Source organism: Doryrhamphus excisus, chromosome 11 (assembly GCF_030265055.1).
Source record: "Doryrhamphus excisus isolate RoL2022-K1 chromosome 11, RoL_Dexc_1.0, whole genome shotgun sequence".
NCBI classification, from domain to species: domain Eukaryota; kingdom Metazoa; phylum Chordata; class Actinopteri; order Syngnathiformes; family Syngnathidae; genus Doryrhamphus; species Doryrhamphus excisus.
In genome coordinates, this window is record NC_080476.1 from 12,061,291 (window position 1) to 12,082,131 (window position 20,841).

A 20,841-nucleotide genomic window follows, 5' to 3' on the forward strand; every position below is an offset into this window, starting at 1 on the left:
TGCGGGAATCATGGAAAGTTCATTGTGGAATTACTCAACTTATTTTCTTAATTTCCACATAAGTTTGCGAGAGTCTTCTTTTAATTATCCCTAGTTGCTCATTTAAAGACATGAGACTGTAAAACAGGGGTCTCAAACTCAATTTACCTGGGGGCCACTGGAGCTAGGGTCTGGGTGAGACTGGGCCGCATCAGGTTTTCCAAAAAAAAAAAAAAAACTCATTTATTAAAAACAGAAAAATGAATAAACTTTGCTTTGGTTCCGATTTTCTACAAGAAAAGCTCTGATAAAACATTCCACTGTTCTCAAATATCTTCATTTTTATTTTTCTACACAAAATAAGATGAAAAATAAATAAACAAATCAAGAATAAAGAAAATCAATCAGTAATAAATAAATATAATAATAATAAAATGGCAAATAATAAAAACTTAAGAAACCACATATAGTTGGTGGGTAGACAAATTATGTTTTTCAGATTAAAATGAACAAAGCATTATTAGAGCCCTGTAGACATGACAAAACACGACTATAGTCACATTTATACTCTTTTTATTTACAACATATTGCGCAACTGCAGGGTCTTGTGACACATGCTAACTCGCAAACTAGAGAGCTAGCGACCTAAACGGTAGCCTTCAAGTTATTTCCTTTAAACTTAAATAGCCAAAAACGTACCACTTCCACACGGATAGGGAGGATAACTATTAACAGTTATTTAACCTTTAACATGAACATTAATCAAACGTAATCATTTTTTCTGGGTACATGATACCATACAGCATCCATATCAAACTTGTGCAGGCCGCACTAACATTAAACTTTCATATGATGGCGGGGGCCTCAAACTAGTGTCCTGCGGGCCACATTTGGCCCGCGGGCCGCGTGTTTGAGACCCCTACTGTAAAAGGTCATAGGCCATCATCTAATTAGCATAATTGGTGATGATTTATGTGCATTAGTAATTTGTCTGGATTCTTCGGGAATACCTGAAAATAAGGTAGGATTTCTGGAAAACTGTGTGGAAAACAAAAGTCACTAAACATGTACTAAACTCTAAAACTGCTGTATGGAATTACTGACCACTGTGGGGTTCCGGTCACAGAACACAAATTCATTAGATGGACCCAACAATTTTAACCGTGGATTTTGTGTCTGAAATACAGATGAAAGGATAAGATCTTATTATTCTGTCATCCAATAAAACAAACTCTTGCATATCAACTGAATATTAATATAAACAATGGCAGCAAAGATGCTCGCACATAATAAGTGTCAATTAAACTGTCGTCTTAAATCAGCATGTGCCAGTTAGCCATAATAGCTCATTATAGCAGTCAGATACTTTTTACTAAATAAACACAGCTGCCATTCCGACTATAATTACATCAGAACATCAATAAAACATCACACACACTTGGAGAAGCCATTAGCGCCTCTAATATATCTCTGAAGGCGTTAGAAAACTCACATCGGCAATGACTTCTGCACCAATAAAAAGCGGCAAAAAGAGAATACCAGTCAGAACGTTAGCGGAACCGGAACCGGAAGTGGCAATTTCAAAGCGACGACTAAAGGATTTGAACCAGAAAACAGCCTGCCTACTAAAACTAGAACAGATCAGTATGGCACCTCAGTTTGTTAACTCCGGTGAAAGTCTGCGTCGTACCGATTCGACTTTTATTCAGAATCTTGACTTAATGTCCGGTTGACCACTTAAGACACCCAATAAATCTATTCTAAGACTTGATGAAGTCATTAAAAAGTGTCAAAAGGAACATTTTGAGCGTGTGTATGGTACAAAACTCTTCAAGGACCAAACACTTTTCAGCGTCAATAAGTACTTCAAATTCATCGCGAGTCCATTAAGCAAAAAGCTGCTGATCCGTCGCACTTTTAAAACGTCCATATGCTGCGCTGAGCACCACTAATAGCTCAGACTGTATTTTTTTACAACCCAAACTTAAAAAAAAAGGAAAGAAGTAGGTCACGGGTGTCAATGATGACATCAATATCTTGAACTGCTTTGCAAACCTTATGAGGAATGGATGTAGATGATAAATTAAGTCGTAAACAAACGAGCATCTTTCCAACATACGGTACATCGGAATTCCATTCTCTGCGGGGGGTTTGTTAGGTAACGACGTGGAAAAGTCTTATGCAAATAAGCAAATAAATATTCCACATGTTTATGGATTCATTCACAGAAGTGAGCATTCTCTGTTGACCAATCAACTTCTGTACTGTCCGACTGCAGCTGTCACAGTAACGGAAAGATACCAAAAAGCTACATGCTAAACCTTTCATTCATTCCTTCATTCATCACTCATTTCATGGGAGTCATGGGGGTGCTGGAGCCTATCCCAGCTGTCTTCAGCCGAGAGGCAGAGAGTAAAAAAAAAAGTAATCCTCCTATTCTGTGTGGAAGTGGTACATTTTTGGCTTCTTACTTTGTCCTTCTTTCCCTCTTTGTGTGAAATCCTTTAAGTTTAACACAAATAAATTGGATTCTAACTTGTTAGCTTGCTAGCATGGTGTACTTAAGGCCTGCGGTGTAAGCAAAGAATGATAGGAGTGTGAAGGTGACTGTGGGGGTGTTATTTCATATCTACAGTGCTCTACTAATGGTTATTCATGCATTCATTTTCTACCGCTTATCCTCACAAGGGTCATGGGGGTGCTGGAGCCTATCCCAGCTGTCTTCAGCTGAGAGGCAGAGAGTATTCACCATAGAGTAAAAAAAAAAGTTATCCTCCTATTCTGTGTGGAAGTGGTACGTTTTTGGCTTCTTACTTTGTCCTTCTTTCCCTCTTTGTGTGGAATGCTTTAAGTGTAACACAAATAAATTGGATGCTAACTTGTTAGCTTGCTTGCATGCTGTACTTAAGGCCATGGCGGTGATGCCATAGTCCATGCATTAGAAATGTGATGTAGGCAAAGAATAATAGGAGTGTAAAGGTGACTGTGGGGGTTTTATTTCATATCTACAGGGCTCTACTAATGGTTATTCATTCATTCATTCATTTTCTACCGCTTATCCTTACAAGGGTCATGGGGGATGCTGGAGCCTATCCCAGCTGTCTTCAGGCGAGAGGCGTTCTACACCCTGGACTGGTCGCCAGCCAATCAGAGGGCACATATAGACAAACAACCATTCACACTCACATTCATACCTATGGACAATTTGGAGTCGCTAATTAACCTAGCATGTTTTTGGAATGTGGGAGGAAACCGGAGTAACCGGAGAAAACCCACGCATGCACAGGGAGAACATGCAAACTCCACACAGAGATGGCCGAGGGTGGAATCGAACTCAGGTTTCCTAGCTGTGAGGCCTGCGCGCTAACCACTAGACCGCCGTGCAGCCCCTTTGAAACCTTTTACAATGAAAACGATGAAAAATGCATGCCTCTGCGTGATGTAATATTGATAGCTAAATGTCTCCCAGTGGACAGAGTCACTTTGGCTCCTCTCTATTCTCCTTCCTGACCAGTTGAAGCTCTAAGAAGCGCTAAAGTTTTCATCATGTTTTTTAATGGTCCAATACAGCAGCATCATCACAACAGTGAAGCCGCTGCTGGTGACTAACTGCTCCATTCACTGTTTTTAATATTCAAGGGGTGCCTGCAACTTTGCAAATTGTCAAAATCACAGTCATTTAACATAAAAATAACACAAAACCCTTCAACCAAAACGACTATTAGGAGAGTTGAGACGACCTCCGGTGCACCGAAAGCCTTGTCGGTGATGTTTTTTTTTTTTTTGACGAGATCAGCACAGTTTTGCCTTTTCTGTCACTGTGAGGAAAGCGATGACAACGTGAGATCGGGTCCTGCATCAGCACTAACCTCCCAAGGTGGAGAATGAAAAGGTAATAATGGTGCGGACCTTAGAGGATGATCAGCTTAGAGGCGGCTCCATCCCTCACGCCATGACCCGTATCTTTTTGCCTCCTCATCTCAGGTGATTAGAGAAACCCCGCCGGACCCTGTTGGAATATATGATTCCGCATACTATGGAGAGTTTCTACTTGTCTGGTCTTTGCTGTACTCCCCGTGACTCTGTACCTATAGGGTACAAGTGGTACAGTTTGGTTCAGTTTAGTACGCAGTTTTGTGGTTCTATTGTCAGGAATTCTGCCGCGAAGGGTAAAGAAATATATGATCTGTACTGTAGCACTTTTTAGATTTTTGCCTTTGGGGTGCCAAAGGCATGGAACTACATTTACTCTGTTCTGAGGATTTTTTTTCTGTTGGTGTTTTTCTTCAGTTTAGGCGTCTCAAACTCAATTTACTTGGGGGCCACTGGAGCTCAGGTCTGGGTGAGACTGGGCCGCATCAGGTTTTCCCCCCCAAAAAAACAAAAAAAAAACGCATTCATTAAAAACAAAAAAAAATTCAAAAAACGTCGCTTTGGTTCCAATTTTCTACAATAAAAGCTCTGATAAAACATTCCACTGTTCTCATATATCTTACTTTTTATTTTTCTACACAAAATAAGATGAAAAATAAATAAACAAATCAAGAATAAAGAAAGAGTCGAAGAGTCCTGTTTAAAGCAAGCAGTACAGTTTGGTACGGTCCATATTTTTGTCATACGTTTTGAAGGGTATAAAAATAAGTGATTGGTTTTGTCTACCAAACAGAAGTGTGTAGTACCGATAGGTTGTCTTTCTTAAAGCATTTCGAGCAGTTCGAGTTTCCATTTTCATAAGTTATGACTAGTACCCAAAATAAGTGGTCTGTTACTGACCTTGACGCTCACTTGGGGTACCAAAACCCAGAGGTGGGGTACCTAAAGAACTTTTCCTTCAAAAGACCCATACAAAAAAGCGTAGGGTACGACTGTTCCACTTTTAACTTCAGGACCTAAAGCCAATTTCTTAAACAAATAGTTTGCTTGGTTGGTTGTAGTTTATTCCGAACATCGGGTTTATAGTTACAGAGTTCACTCAGGCCGAAAAGGACTCGGAGGAAGATGTTTCGCCTCTCATCTGAACTTAGACTAGAGCTGTCCTGGAGTAGGAGTAGTGCTGAACCAGACTAGACCTGTTCTATCTAGTCTGACTGGAATGTCCAACCTAGTGTCTGACCATGAACTGATCGACTGTTCGGAAGACAACCCGAATAGTCCAGTTTCGACTGATTGAATGCTAGGAGTTGGGTAGCAGTTTGCAGTACCGAACCCCAGTGGTATGGTACCTAACGACTTTTTGTTGTGGTGTCCTATTTCCGTCAAGCCACATTTGCTGCAAGTAGTACAGATTAGACATACAGATACAGTACAGTTATACACAAACTACACTGGTAGACACATTCTTAGTTCTCCATTGATCAATGGAGAACCGTCACTTCTGTGGTTGTGATAAAACTGCAGACAATTCTGAATGATGTCGTCTTTGTGGTGGTCTTTTTATGTGTACTAATTTCACTTGTGAAGCCATTTGATGGACATTTATTGAGGGAGAGTGCTCTCAGATTGTCTTTTTTCAGTCAAATTACTGAAGTAATACGCTTTAAAAAGTAGAATAAAGCACATTTTGAGAGCAAAATGTCGCATTAAAGCTTTTCATCATTACACCTTTTTCACCCTCCTTCCTATACAAATGATAATTTTCAACATTTTGTAGCAATTTAGATCCATTTTGTCCTGTTTTGCCAGTGGGACAAACATCCTAATTACCCAATCTGCACTCAGGCCTGTGCCCTTATTATAATACTGATGGAAAATATCTCCCTAGTACCTTAGGAGACAAAAATACCTCAATTAGATCCACTATTATCATATTAGAGCATACCATCTTGTACATTCCCTCTTGAAAGATAGTTTGAAGCATCAGAGCCCTTTATTATCACAGTGAAGACGTTAAAAAAATAAATAAATAAAAAAACTCTTTTGTGTTTCACGCATGTAATACATCTGATGTGCTGCCTGGTTACATAACTCAATTAACTACTCATTACCGCCTTGTAATCAAGCAGAAAACGTCCTTTTATAAAAGCCCACTTACATAGCACCGCTCTCTTTTATTTGACTTCAGTGGATAAACGCAAAAGCGTAGCGCACTCGCCTATATCCTGGAACGTATTGTCATATTGGGATTTCGCAGGTGTTTCCTGAGGCAAAAAAAAAACAACAACAAAAAAAAAAGATTTATACAACAACACAGGAGAAGCCCGGCCAGGAGCAATATGAGATTCTGTCACATAGCGAGATTAGTAAGATGGTATATATTAGGCTTCCTTTGCAGCTTACATGCTGTAAAAGTGATGGATTTCATATGGAAGTTTGGCATGCTGGTTGCACTGTGATTGCATTTGCAGCTAATTTACTTCATTTTCTGAACTCATATTGTTGTGCTTATGTATTGTAGAAAAAGAACCCGACAAGTTTTGCTGCATTAATGCAAATTGCCGTTTCACCCCCTCCCCCCCAATAGTTGACATTTTCTTAACTGATTTCTTCTTGCAGAGATGAGATAATCAGCTCCTTTTTTTGACAGCGCTGTTGTCCCGGTGACACCTCGGGGGTTTTTCAGCTTTAATAACCACAAATGAAATCTTACTGTTGCTAAAGAGATGAGCAGTGTACTTGAATAGATGCGCCTCCTGCAGCCGTGCCCCCCCCCCCTTCCCCCCCACCCCTCTACGACATTAACAGGTATCTTGAATCCCTTGGTTACAGTAGCATTGTTCTTTTCACTGCTCATAAGTGTGAACAGCACTGCCTGGCTCTTTGCTATAGCTAGCTTTAGCTTTAGGGTTGATTGCTACCTGTCCTGAGTCTTACTTACCCCACATCTCGCCCAAAATCAGATGGGGTCGTCTCCAGCATACCCTCGTACCCATACATCTACTATAGTGGATAATATGAATGTAAAAGTTACTATAGGGGTGTTAGTTCATGGGTAGAGGGCTCTAATAATGTTAAAACCCAAAGTCATGTCCAGGTTTTTTATTCATTCATTCATTTTCTACCGCTTTTCCTCGCGAGGGTCGCGGGGGTGCTGGAGTCTATCCCAGCTGTCTTCGGGTTAGAAGCGGGGTACACCTTGGACTTGTCGCCAGCCAATGCTCTTTGAAAATATTAACACCCAACCCGAACCATATGAAAATAATAAATAGTGAAATAAATAGTGAATCCTACTTTGTGTAAATTCACATCTGGAAACAATTAACTGCAATAAAGGCAAAAAAACAAAAAAAATGTGATTTTTCATGTAATGTATATAAAGGGGTGATTTTGTGATGATTTAGGTCTATTTTTTGTAGAAATTTAAAAATGTTTCATTGCATTTCCTTAAAACCACACTTTAAATTTATCTCACAACCGTGTTCTCTTTGACCGTGACGTCCACATTGGAGATCACAGGGTCCTCCATGTTGGTGTTTACAGAAAACCCACGCACACTGATGATCAATACCTCTGTCCTGACTCACACCACCCACTGGAACACAAACTGGGCATTATCAGAACAAAGCTGATAATGTTCCAATCGGCCCACAGGCCACAGGGAGAAAGAGCATAAGCACCTGAGGGATGCCCTCAAATTTGTAAAAAGTGCATCTTGTTCCACAAAGAACACAAGCGAGTAGCAAACACAATAACATCATCATCCCATATGTCTCAGGCCAAAAGTCGGAAGGATTTTTAACAAGTACGGCATACCTGCTAACACTCTGAGACAGAGGCTTTATCCTGTCCAGTGAAAGCAACCACTGAGCAGCCGCATGTCACAACACAGACAGGCTAACTCTTCAGGTCAAGACTCGGCGGTCTACCTGCACCTCAAAGAGAAAGAGCTCTCTTTTGAGGAAAAAAATGCACACATTCTGCACGGAGAAGACAGATGCTTTGAAAGAGAAGTGAAGGAAGCCATCTATGTTAAGGTTGAGAAGCCATGTCTGAACACAGAGGGGGGTCATTTAGTCAAATATACAATTGACAGCCAACTTGGCTCCAGGACCATCAATACATCAGTATGGGATGCTAACGAAGGTGATACCACACAAACAATCATTTTTGCCTGGTAGAAGCATCACTCCATTGTATGCCAACAAACGACTTTAACAACCTGAACAGTCCAATTGCGATCGTTTCAATGCCCGAATAATACAATAAACCAGTTGACTACAAAATGTATTTTCACGTTCTATGTTATATTTTTTTAGTGTTAAAGGTAATCCATGATGAAAAAATTAATTCCATCCCTCTCCAAATTTGGATCCTCCCCAAGGACATAAATATTGATAACTCTCGCTTGGATTTAATATTTACTTTGCGTGTCTTTCCTGGTGGATTTTGGCGCACGCGAGCGTATAAGCCCTGAAGCGTCCGTGTTTCTGTGTGGCTTTTCTGGAGCATGTATTCTTCCTGCTAGTGAACTCTTTGTGTGTGGTGTTTTTGTTTTTTTTTTCCCTTTTTCCCCCTCCCGAGATCCTACTTCATATTTCATTGGCTTGTACACTTTCTAAAAGCATTGAGACAGGCGAGTGTCATTTTCTACACATACAAACTCACAAGAAGTGGAGAGGAACTTTCACTATATCCAGCTGTGTGCCTTTAGCGGGATACTTTGTTTGAGGAAAGTGTTGGTTAATATTGATGCAATGTGGGATGGAAGAAGCAAAATAGAAGCAAAATAGGAGATTGGTGAAGGGGTTTGTTATTCAGGATATTACCAAGTCCACAATTGCTTCTTAGGCTAATTAATAATACATTTGTATCATTTGTTTGGTTAACATAAACATATATGCACACAAGGTTGTGGGGTGACCACAAGAGAGTCTAGCTAATTGTTGGAAAACTTTCAAAAGCAAATTCCTTGTGTTAATTAATAATGCATTTGTATCATTTGCTTGGTTAACATAAACATGTAGGCACACAAGGTTGTGGGGCGACCACAAGAGAGTCTAGCTAATTGTTGGAAAACTTTCAAAAGCAAATTCCTTGGGTTAATTAATAATGCATTTGCATCATTTTATTGGTTAACATAAACATGTAGGCAGACAAGGTTGTGGGGTGACCACAAGATAATCTAGCTAATTGTTAGAAAATTTTCAAATGCAAATTCCTTAGGCTAATTAATAATACATTTGTATCATTTGCTTGGTTAACATAAACATGTAGGCACACAAAGTTGTGGGGCAACCACAAGATAGTCTAGCTAATTGTTGAAAAACTTTCAAAAGCAAATTCCTTGGGTTATTTAATAATGCATTTCTACCATTTGCTTGGTTAACATAAACATGTAGGCACACAAGGTTGTGGGGCGACCACAATAGAGTCTTGCTAATTGCTGGACAAATTTTCAAATGCAATTTCCTTAGGCTAATTAATAATGCATTTACCATTTGCTTGGTTAACATAAACATGTAGGCACTAGGGGTGTGGATCTCAGCACTGAGGACGACGATTCGATACACATCTCGATGCACTGCCAGCGATACTATACATGGAATTTTCTGGCGAAACGAAGCCATACGATTCACCCTCCTCACCATACGAGACGATAACCATTCAGTTCAAATCAATGCAATCCAATATAACATGGTGCAATTTCTTGCGATATGATGCAATTCAACATGATGCAAATAAGCAAAGGGAAAAACTGTAATTCAGTATGGTCCTACAAAAAGGATTTGACTTTATTCCTTATAGGCACTTGGCAGTAAATTCAACAAAAGTGTTTTTTTTACTATGCAGCACTTATTGATAATTCTTTTTGCCATCTTAAAACAGCAATAACTTTTCAAAAACAACTTTCCACCCACTTTCACATCGGCTACGCAATTACAATAGCAGTGGTTCAGTAGTAGAGTAAAACAGTTAACAATAATTACTGCTGTAAAAAAATACACAGCAACAACAAAGGTAAAGTGACACTTTCAACAATGCAATCAATGTTTGTTTATATTCCTGTCCGCAAAACATACTGCTAATATGAATGAGCTAGGTGCTAGACTAATACAGCAGTGAGGAGAAAAAAGTGTAAAACAACTTCTACCCTTTTAAAATTGTTTCAAAATTCAGGAAGAAGCCAAGTGCTCTGTTGTAATGTCACCTGCTGTGCTGAACACTCGTTCGGGTGGGGGGGGGACACTTGTTGCAGGGACGGACAAATAACTCCTGGACAATTTGGAAAGCAGCTGAAGGTACACTGACCTGATTTGCTTGGTTCTTCACCGGTGTCCGACCAGGAAGTAGACGGGGAGGCGGCGGTAAACTTGTCCGTGCTGCAGTTGTACGGCTTCTTAACTCGGCATTCTTTTCAAATGACGGACGTTTTGTCGAGCTTTCCGTCGTTCTTTGAGAATCCCAACATTCCTCGCTGCTGCTTTGCGTGCGAACGTCCATGCTGTTTTACAAACAAAACGCGAAATAATGATGGTGCATTCATGGCACCTGGGGAACAGCATATGGGGCGAAGTTGAACATTAATAAAACGGCGCTTGCATCGGATTTTACCGATATCCACAAACGCATCGCGATGGATGTAGTTTTCGCCGTCAATTGCATCCATACCCAGTGAATGAGCGCTCGCATCGCGCGCATGCGCATCTGATGTATAATTGATATCGATAATTTTCCACAAATAACATTTTCAAATTCAATTTCTTTAGGTATTTGTATCATTTGCTTGGTTAACATAAACTTGTAGGCACACAATGTTGTGGGGTGACCACAAGAAAGTCTAGCTAATTGTTGGAAAATTTTCAATTGCAAATTCCTCAGGCTATTTAAGAATGCATTTGTATAATTTGCTTGGTTAACATAAACTTGTAGGCACACAATGTTGTGGAGCGACCACAAGAGAGTCTAGCTAATGCAAATTCCATAGTCTATTTAATAATACATTTGTATCATTAGCTTGGTTAACATTGCTGATTTGTTAATACTTGGGTTGTTTATATTATATTATATATATTTTTTATATTGTGTAGTTTGTAGTACTTTGTACTGCTTAACTGATTCTGTACTCTTGCTGCTGTGCAATGCAAATTTCCCCACTGAGGGATGAATAAAGGCATATTTAAATTATTGTTATTTATTCTGAATTATTTAAATTATTTGTACAAATTACTGTTTACGCTGTACATTGTTCATATTTGATGTAATCTATTTATTCTCCACTTTATTATTTATTATTTATTATTTACACGAGAGCCAGGCAACGACATTTCGTTGGCAATTTCACTGCTGTGTTGTTGTGCAATGACAATAAAGAAAGTCTATGTCTATCTTATCTTAACATGTAGGCACACAAGGTTGTGGGGTGACCACAAGAGTCTAGCTAATTGTCGGGACATTTTCAAATGCAAATTTCTTAGGTTAATTAATAATACATTTGTATCATTAGCTTGGTTAACATAAACATGTAGGCACACAATGTTGTGGGGTGACCACAAGAGAGTCTAGCTAAATGGTAGTTTTTACTGACAGGAATGCCATTTTTACAATTTTAAGCAAGATGAGAAAGACCATAGCGACCATAAGAAAAAGTCTACCAAATTGGTGGAAAAGTTTGAGGCCTTTATTTACAATATATATATATATATATATATATATATATATATATATATATATATATATACATATATTTTGTAATACTATTATTCATTCATACAGTAGATGGGCGGGGTTTATTTGCAAAGAGGCCCTTTGTTGTAAAAGCTCTTTTGAATGTAAACAAGCAGGAACACAAAGTTGTGGAGCGGTATTTTAACTTGTTTCCAACAAACAGAAATACTTTTATTTTCTTACCTGTGTAGGTGCTGCTGTTTTGGTTACCAATGGATTTCTAATGTGCAGCTACAAACTGAGGCGTTAATGACAGTTACTCCATGTTTTTTTTTTTTTTTCTCCTGGTGTGGGGGCAGAAAGCGTCAATTTTAGGGAGGCACAGCTCTTCCAGGCACCATTGTTCTGCTCGATACGGCGCTGGAAGCATTAGCAGCAATTATGGTCCCTAATTAGTTTAAAGCTCCTACAAATATGTCTTTAGTAATTAATGAAATGTGTTATTGAATTTGGCACTTCTCCCTCTCAAGTAAAGTATCGTAACTTGATTTGTTATTAAAGTGTACTTTAATAATAAAAAAAAATCAAATTGGCAATCAGGATGACTATCAGGGATTGGGAAGCGCTTGGATCCGAGTCAGGCATCGATGGTGCAGCCTGGAGGAATGCTGATGATAAATACACAGCCAAGCACATAGCAGGGAGTTTATAAATAATGCAGAGGAGGGTTTCTATAGGTATTTGTTAAGTGTCACACTGAACTATGACCACAAAGACATTTGTGGGAACACTTTAGGGAAGGCCCCTTTTTGTTCCAGGTATGGATCATAAACACATAGTTAGATGGATTGTAATTACAATTACTATTTACAATTTTTGCATTTGCAACTGAATTGTATGTGCATTGTTAGCTAGCTCATACTAACATACACATACACATACTAACTCTCATTAGAATGCACAGAAAATGGAAAGAAATATGTGTTCATGTGTCACATAAAGATTGTAAATGATGGGCAAAACTAAAAAGTGCAGTTTTGCTTCAAGTTTAAAAGAAAAAAATTCAAGGCTAACTGGTTAGCTCGCTAGCTAGCGGCCTTCTAGAGTCCCTGTAGCATAATAGTTGTGTGATCCGGTGTAAATAATGAATAATAGGAGTGTGATGGTGACTATAGGGGTGTTATTTCATGTCTACAGGTCTCTAGTATTGTATTTGGAAAGCCATAAGCAGGTTTTCTATGCTCTAACTACAAAGAAATTGCAGTTTTCCTTCAAGTTTAAAAGAAAGAAATTCAAGGCTAACTGGTTAGCTCGCTAGCTAGCGGCCTTCGAGAGTCCCTGTAGCATAATCATTGTGTGATCCGGTGTAAATAAGGAATAATAGGAGTGTGATGGTGACTATAGGGGTGTTATTTCATGTCTACAGAGCTCTAATACTGTGTTTAGAAAGCCATAAGCAGGTTTTCTATGCTCTAACTACAAAAATATTTCATTTATTAACAATGAAGCCTGCATGGCGGAAATTAATCGCATAAATAAGGGCAACTTTTGACTTTTATCTTACATTATCATTTTCATTGGATCATTTTTTTTTTGGCCTTTTAAGTGTTTTTGTGATGCCAATTTTCCACCAGAGGGAAGTACTCTCTGTGTAAGAGTATTCTATAAAGGGGTGCAACGTTTAATACACAAGACTCATTTTTAAAGTAATCGCTGCTGTCAAACCAGACGCTGGTGTTGACGTCATCCAATTATCTGATCGCTGTGTTTGAAATTTTTTTTGAGACCCCCGTGTCAAAAGTTTTACATGCAGGCCATAATCGGGACGCATCGTTTGTTAACAAATGAGGGCTGTCCGTCGTCAACTGGAGCTCTTTTAACAACGGCCTCCGCACACGAGCCATCTGGATGATGGCGAGATATTACAGATGATGAATGCAGCTATCAAGCAGCGGGCCCTGCTGGGGAGAAGAATGGCTCTAGCCAGCTCTCTGAGGTCAGGGTCAGCACAGGCATGCACACACACACACACACACACACACACACACACACACACACACACACACACACACACACCTATACAAGAAGGAAAGATACAGTATGTCTTCATAACTACTTCTAGAACCATCTCCTGCGGCCTCATTACCAATTTCACATAAATACACAGCCTGGAATCTCGATTTGTTCAATAATTGATCTGCTGCCTGAGCCTGCAACTGGTCTAGGTGTGTATGTGTGTGTGTGTGTGTGTATATTTGTAGTGTGCACGGTGGACTTGTGTGTGCATTCCCGTTGTAGCAACACTTCACAATTCGGTAAAAAAGTGAGCGAAACGCTACTTGCAGTACCATCTCATTGATTCAAGTAGCATCATTTCCAGTCTATAAGTCGCTACATTTCTCTCATGCATTGAATCCTGCGGCTTGTACAGTCTAATTCATTTGAAAAAAACTACATTTCCCATGATGCTTAGAGTGCAGCATCAGGAATTCGTGACGTGTACAAGTAAAGTGGAAGCTAATATCATTTTGAAGTCTTATCTTGAGTAAGTTTGATCTACGAGACCACCGACCTTCAAATATCATTAGTGGGATTCAAAAGGCTAAAAAAAAAAAAAAAATAGCTCAAGCGAAATGGCTAATTTGCCCAGATATTGAAGAGCAACTTCAAAAGAGACAGACTGATAAAGTGTGTGACTAAGGAATTATAATGTGATGTTTGTCAGGATGACTTATATAGGCAACTACTACATCTCTACTACATCTGTAAGGCACCACTGTCCGAGAAACAATGTGTTATTTTCTTTGCTGTTCTTTATAGAATGGAGAATTGGGGCCAATTGAAAGAGCTCCCTCTGTTGGCCAGCAATGGCAGCTGTTGGCCAATGGCCTGCTCTGCTGGGAATAATGCATAAAGGGTACATTAAAATAGCTTTTTTTTATATATTTTCAACTCATATTGGTACTTGTCTTGTATATTCACTAGCTGCCCATTGGGTGTTAAGTTACTGTGTGATGATTTTAGTGTTCTTTGTAAGATGACACCATGTTATTTTGACCTTTGATTATTATAATTCCATTGTGGGGAGAAAGAAAAATGCTCAGAATCTTGAGAGTCCACTGGGCCGGCTCCAGTTGGTGCCAGTTCACGGCAATGCAATTTGCTGTGGCCCTTAGTGTCACCAATAAGGTGCCGAGTGGCGTGCAGTGGCTCAAACTGCCTCCCAACTGGCTCGTGGTGGCCCGTAACGGCAGTAAAAATGTACTTAGGCGGCGGGAAAATTTCAAAATGTTTAAAATCTGTCCACCAATTGGAACCAAATGTCACAAACAATCCGCCTCTTAGATTCCACTGGAATTTAATGGCTCGAGCCAAGTTGCGACAATGATGCTAGGAGTCTACTGGGTCGGCGCCAGTTGGTGCCAGTTCACGCCAATGCAAATTGCTGTGGCCACCTAGTGTCGCCAATAAGGTGCCTAGTGGCGTGCAGTGGCTCAAACTGTCTCCCAACTGGCTCGTGGTGGCCCGTAACAGCAGTAAAAATTGACTTAGGCGGCAAGAAAATTTCAAAATGTTTAAAATCTGTCCACCAATTGGAACCAAATGTCACAAACAATCCGCCTATTAGAATCCACTGGAATGTAATGGCTCGAGCCAAGTTGCGCCAATGATGCTAGGAGTCTATTGGGCCGGCGCCAGTTGATGCCAGTTCACGCCAATGCAATTTGCTGTGGCCACCTAGTGTCGCCAATAAGGTGCCTAGTGGCGTGCAGTGGCTCAAACTGCCTCCCAACTGGCTCGTGGTGGTCCGTAACGGCAGTAAAAATTTACTTAGGCGGCAGGAAAATTTCAAAATGTTTAAAATCTGTCTACCAATTGGAACCAAATGTCACAAACAATCCGCCTATTAGATTCCACTGGAATGTAATGGCTCGAGCCAAGTTGCAACAATGATGCTAGGAGTCTACTGGGCCGGAGCCAGTTGGTGCCAGTTCACGCCATAGATTATGTGATTATGTGGCACCGAATAACGGCAACGTGGCAAAATGCCGAGCGAACGTTAATTCGGCGCCACAGCGAGCCACTATGCACCTATCACATAATCTTTGGCGCAAACTGGCACCAACTGGCGCCGGTCCAGTGGACTCCTAGCATCAATTGCTAACTTTTCATCATAAAGTCAACATCATTCATGTAATAATTTGAGTTTACGCCTCAATCTCAGCTTCATTCACATAATTAAACATTCAACTTGCAAAATGATGACTTTTGATCATACAATTTTAACTTTATTCTTATAATAATAATATATTCCTAAAATAATTACTTCATTGAAAAGTTTGCATTTTATTCATGTAATAATTTGACTGGCAGGCTATATCATTATTCTACATATGCATTCTTGTTACACTAATGAGTTAAATGTACTAATAAAAAGCCAGTTAATGCAAATGTTGTGAATTATTAAAGTGGAATAAAACAACCCAAACACCTTTCATATCAAGATTAAGTTTTAAATTGAACGACAATGTTTAATGCAGCTGCTGTTGGTGTTTTGTAGTCAAAGATCCAACACATCCAGTGCGAAGAAAACGCTGATCTGACACTTCCACACTCGCTTTATTCTTCTTGTAAATGTTACCTAAGTCGCTTTGCTTGGATGTGATGATTGACTGCAAAAAAAAAAAAAAAAAAAAACTGCAACCAGCAGCAACTTTCTGAAAAGTTCAAGGAATTAAAAAAAAAAAAAAAAAAAAAAGCTGCAGGGGTGCAGCACTTCTTGTACAATAGAACAATAAGAAAAAGATGGCGGCGCTCTTGAAGATCTTTCTAAATTCGCTGATTACCTCCCGTACGCTTTAATCCGCTTTTAAGGAAAAGGTCAAGTTGCTAAATCATTGGCTCCTTGTGTGAGCTGCACACTCTAGAAAACACAAAACTTACATTGGAGGTCATTGTACTCCCATTTTTTTTCCTGCGTAGCAATTAATTAGCGTCACGGTGACCGTTACGTGTTATCATAAGGCCTCATGGGAGGACTCTTCAGGCAGCCATTATTTTCAAAGAAGGGACAGGGCCCGCTTTAAAATGCCAGCAGGCTTTTTTTTTCCATGTGCGTGTGCTCATTTGTTGGTAGTCATTGGTTATTTTTAACAACATATCGGCAGCGGAGAGACGGGGGTGAAAAAAAAAAAAAAAAAAAAGTAAAAAGGAGAGAGAAGGTCAAAGAATGAGTCCCAGCTTCTCGCTTTCTAGTTTACTTTTAGAAGTAGTCCATTCTCAACTCGCTTCCCTTGCTTATTTCAACATTCGTCGTCATCTTGTCAAAAATATGACATTTAGTGACGTTTCGAGATATTCTCCATTTTTTTGCCAAAGTTCTACTTTGAACTTTTTGTTATGTTGAGTCTGCCGAATGCCCCTGGAAAGCTGAGCCTGGATTTGACGTCATACATAAACAAATACAGTTGTGAGATATCATTATTACATCTATTATCATCGTAGGCCTTGTTGATGCTCACACTCACATAGCACAACTATATTTCCGCAACAGTTTTGATATTTCTGATATATGATTTAGTCCTCTGTTGTACACATGGAAATATATGTGTGCACTCTCATTAATAAGTTGCAATTTTTTTGGTTATGTGAACGATCACTCTGCACGGTGGTCGAGTGGTTAGCGCACAGGCCTCACAGCTAGGAGACCCGAGTTCAATTCCACCCTCTGAGTTTGCATGTTCTCCCCCGTCCATGCGTGGGTTTTCTCCGGGTACTCCGGTTTCCTGCCACATTCCAAAAACATCCAAGGTTAATTAGCATGCATTAGCATTAGCATCCATCGGTATGAATATGAGTGTGAATGGTTGTTTGTCTATATGTGCCCTGTGATTGGCTGGCCACCAGTCTAGAGTGTACCCGGCCTCTCGCCCGAAGACAGCTGGGATAGGCTCCAGCTCCCCCCGCGACCCTCGTAAGGATAAGCGGTAGAAAATGAATGAATGAACGATCACAATCTGCAGGTGGGCGAGTGGTTAGCATGGAGAGTCAGGAGATCTGAGTTCGATTCTACGCTTGGGCATCTCTGTGTGGAATTTGTGTAGGTTCTCCTCCCACATTCCAAAAACTTGCATGACAACCAGTCCAGGATGAACCCTGCCTCTTGGCCAAAGACAGCTGGGATAGGTTCCAGCATACTCTCGACTGTAGTAAAGATAAGCAGCATAGAAAATGGATGGATGGTGAACAATGACATAAAAACCAGAATTTAAACAAAAATCCGAATCGGGCATCATACCAGTCTTTGCATAACCTCACTTGTTGGTTTAGTTTTGGTTTCATTTTGTGGAAAAACGTTCAACTTAAAAGCATCATGATAAAACATTTCAAAATTTCAAATTCTAGAAATGTTATCACGATGAATTGAATCATAACCATATGATTCCTACTCACAAGCTTGTGGAAGTGGTACAAAAGTCCTATCAGACACAGCAAATGTTAGGAAAAACATGATCTGGAGTGTTTTTTATTTGGATTTTTGATTTTTTTTTAACTTTCCAGCAAGGTTTCCAATAATGGATGTTAGTTTTCCATTGATTTATACTGCATTTTGTACAAAAATCCTCCTATAATCTCATGCGAACAGCCCGCTTTATATCATTGACAGACACATTTTTATTTTGTGTATTGTACATGAAATCCCCTCATTGCAAACAGTAACAGCCACAAACTCACAACACTGATCAAACAGCAGATTAAGACCTCACACACACACACACACACACACACACATAGACACTATATACATGCAACGATCAACTTATCAGCAGTCTGCAGCCCGCCTCTCACCTCTCATGCTAATTCACCGCTTTGGGGGTCTGATTCATGCACATTTTAATTTACAGTAGCTCCTTGCAAATGATCGCATTCAGTGTGCATTTCTCGTTTTTTTGGAAGAAACGAGTCGTGAATCTATTTTTCTGTGAAAAGCAGCAAACGGAGCAGTCCAATTTGCACTAAAGGTTGCTTTAATGTGCCAATGAATCATACGGACATGACAGGAATATGTGTAAACATGCGTTTCTCGCATACATGTAAGTAATAAAATGTGAGTGTTGATGCTTTCGAGAAAAAAATGAGAAATCATGTCACGCGATGTTCGACTATTTCCATGAAAGGTTTAATAAGTCGTTTGCAGAACAAGGCTTCTCATTTGCATTTGGCTGCAAAACGAGAAGAGAGATGCTAACATTGAGGATTACTGTTCTTGGCCGGAAGAATTAAGAGGAGTTTGCAGAGCTTTGCACAGCAATTGGAATTCAGAAGAATACGTGCGTGTGTGCGTGTGCCTGTTTTCGACCAATAGCTCAGCTTTAATGAGATATAACCGAAAGACAATCTATCAAACCTAGAATTTACAGATTTCTTTGGAAATTGGAGCAACATTTCACATCAGAACCTTAAAAACAGCAGGGCGCTCCTGATTTTTGCTTCGTGTTTTTGCAGTAGGTCTTTAAAAACAGTAGAGTGCACTGTTATATAGAGGATCTTTGACTGGCATTTTTGTAGTAGGTCCTAAAACAGCACAATGCTGAGAAGATCTTTGATGAGTGTTTATGCACTGTCATGTAAAGGATCTTTGATTTGCATTTTTGCATAGCAGTACATCCTTAAAAACACCACAACACTCCTATTATAGAGGATCTTTGAGTGTTTTTGCCATAGGTCCCTAAAAACAGCAGAGCAGTCAAGTCATATAGAGCAGGGTCCCCAACCAAAAGGCCGGGGCCCGATACTGGTCCATGGGCGGCGCTGAACAATGTCATGGAAAACTTCAATAAATCATTCATTCATTCATTTTCTACCGCTTATCCTCACGAGGGTCGCGGGTGGTGTTGGAGCCTATCCCAGCTGGACTGTTGGCCAGCCAATCACAGGGCACATATAGACAAACAACCATTCATACTCACATTCATATCTATGGACAATTTGGAGTCGCTAATTAACCTAGCATGTTTTTGGAATGTGGGAGGAAACCGGAGTACCCGGAGAAAACCCACGCATGCACGAGGAAAACATGCAAACTCCACACAGAGATGGCCGAGGGTGGAATTGAACTTGGGTCTCCGAGCTGTGAGGTCTGCGAGCTAACCACTCGTCCACCGTGCAGCCTTTAATAAATAATTGACATTGAATATTCATTCATTCATGTTTTACCACTTATCCTCACAAGGGTCGCGGGCATGCTGGAGCCTATCCCAGATCACATTGTGCAGGCTACAGGATCACTGCAGGGACAAAAAAATGGCCTTAAGACTGAAGAAAATTAAGAAATGTTTCAAACAAAGTGGGGAAGAAGGTCCAAAAAAAAAAAATATTACCACTTCCACACAGAATGAGAGGAGACGCTGTTTTTTCACTCAATCTCAGCCATGTCATGTGTGATCGGCTCTGCTGGCTCAATAGCCAGTCTCCACGCAGTGTGAAAGGTTACATTACTGATGCCTGGTGACCACAATACTGAATATAATTTGTCTTTCAGTATTTTTTGACTAATAATAGACCATGGTGAACCATAAAAAAGCCATCATTATTATTATTTATTATTTACTTTTGGAAAAAAATGCATTATCGTGGGGGAGCAATATTTGAACCATGAATATAGTGAAGGACGACTTTAAATAATAAAATGAACATATTTGAATTAATTAAATCATTTCAAATCCACAACAGCAATGTTTTGACTCCATAGTAGCAGAGACATAAAAATAACAAAAGAAAAAAAAACGCATAAATAATTCATGTCCCTCTTAAGACAACATCTTTGACATCCTTTTCCCAGGATACACTGACAAGCTCCCGTCTGTGATCTCCGCACTACAAAAGTACAACACTTGTTGAACATGTCACCTCCTCACCTTCAACATCAGCTCCATCGCTTTGGATCAATGTAGACGTGAAAAGGAACCCCCACCCCCCAACCCCTCCTGCAGGGGAGGCGTTCGATGTCTGCTCCAGTGAAGTGCTGTTTTGCGTGTTAGTTTCAGGGAACCAGTATAAAGTCCTCCAAGAGTCATACAAAATTTAAGAAAAAAAAATCATCAAATGCTCTCGTGGGCTGCATAAGGCTCATGCCTTGTTACAGCTGCTGAAAAGTAATTATATTAGCCTATATGAATATTTCATACAGATGAATGTTTTATGTAAGAGAAAATCCAGTATAATGTAAGTCATTTCCATTGCTCTTTCCCCAAGAGTGTCCTCCAGGGTCTTTCAGCATCAATGCCAATATTCTCTCCTATAATTGTCTTATCATTTGAA

At 39.8% G+C, this 20,841-nt stretch overlaps 2 protein-coding genes across 3 annotated transcripts in view; one reads left to right on the forward strand and one right to left on the reverse strand.

The window, feature by feature from the left end:
• The window catches only part of sgcd (sarcoglycan, delta (dystrophin-associated glycoprotein)), a 153,702-nt gene that overhangs the window by 48,187 nt on the left and 84,674 nt on the right, over positions 1-20,841 (forward strand). The gene's annotated exons all lie outside the window — the stretch shown is intronic.
• LOC131138124 (uncharacterized) overlaps positions 9,080-20,841 on the reverse strand; it is a 141,042-nt gene continuing 129,280 nt past the window's right edge. The window contains exon 5 of one of the 2 annotated variants that reach the window (XR_009132045.1): positions 9,080-10,357. Coding sequence is in view for 1 of the 2 variants with exons in the window: in XM_058086778.1 (XP_057942761.1) it covers positions 19,798-19,808 (11 nt within the window). In the remaining variant the exon portion in view is untranslated. Of the gene's footprint in view, positions 10,358-19,777; positions 19,809-20,841 lie in introns of those variants that run through there. The other variant, XM_058086778.1, reaches the window with a different exon arrangement.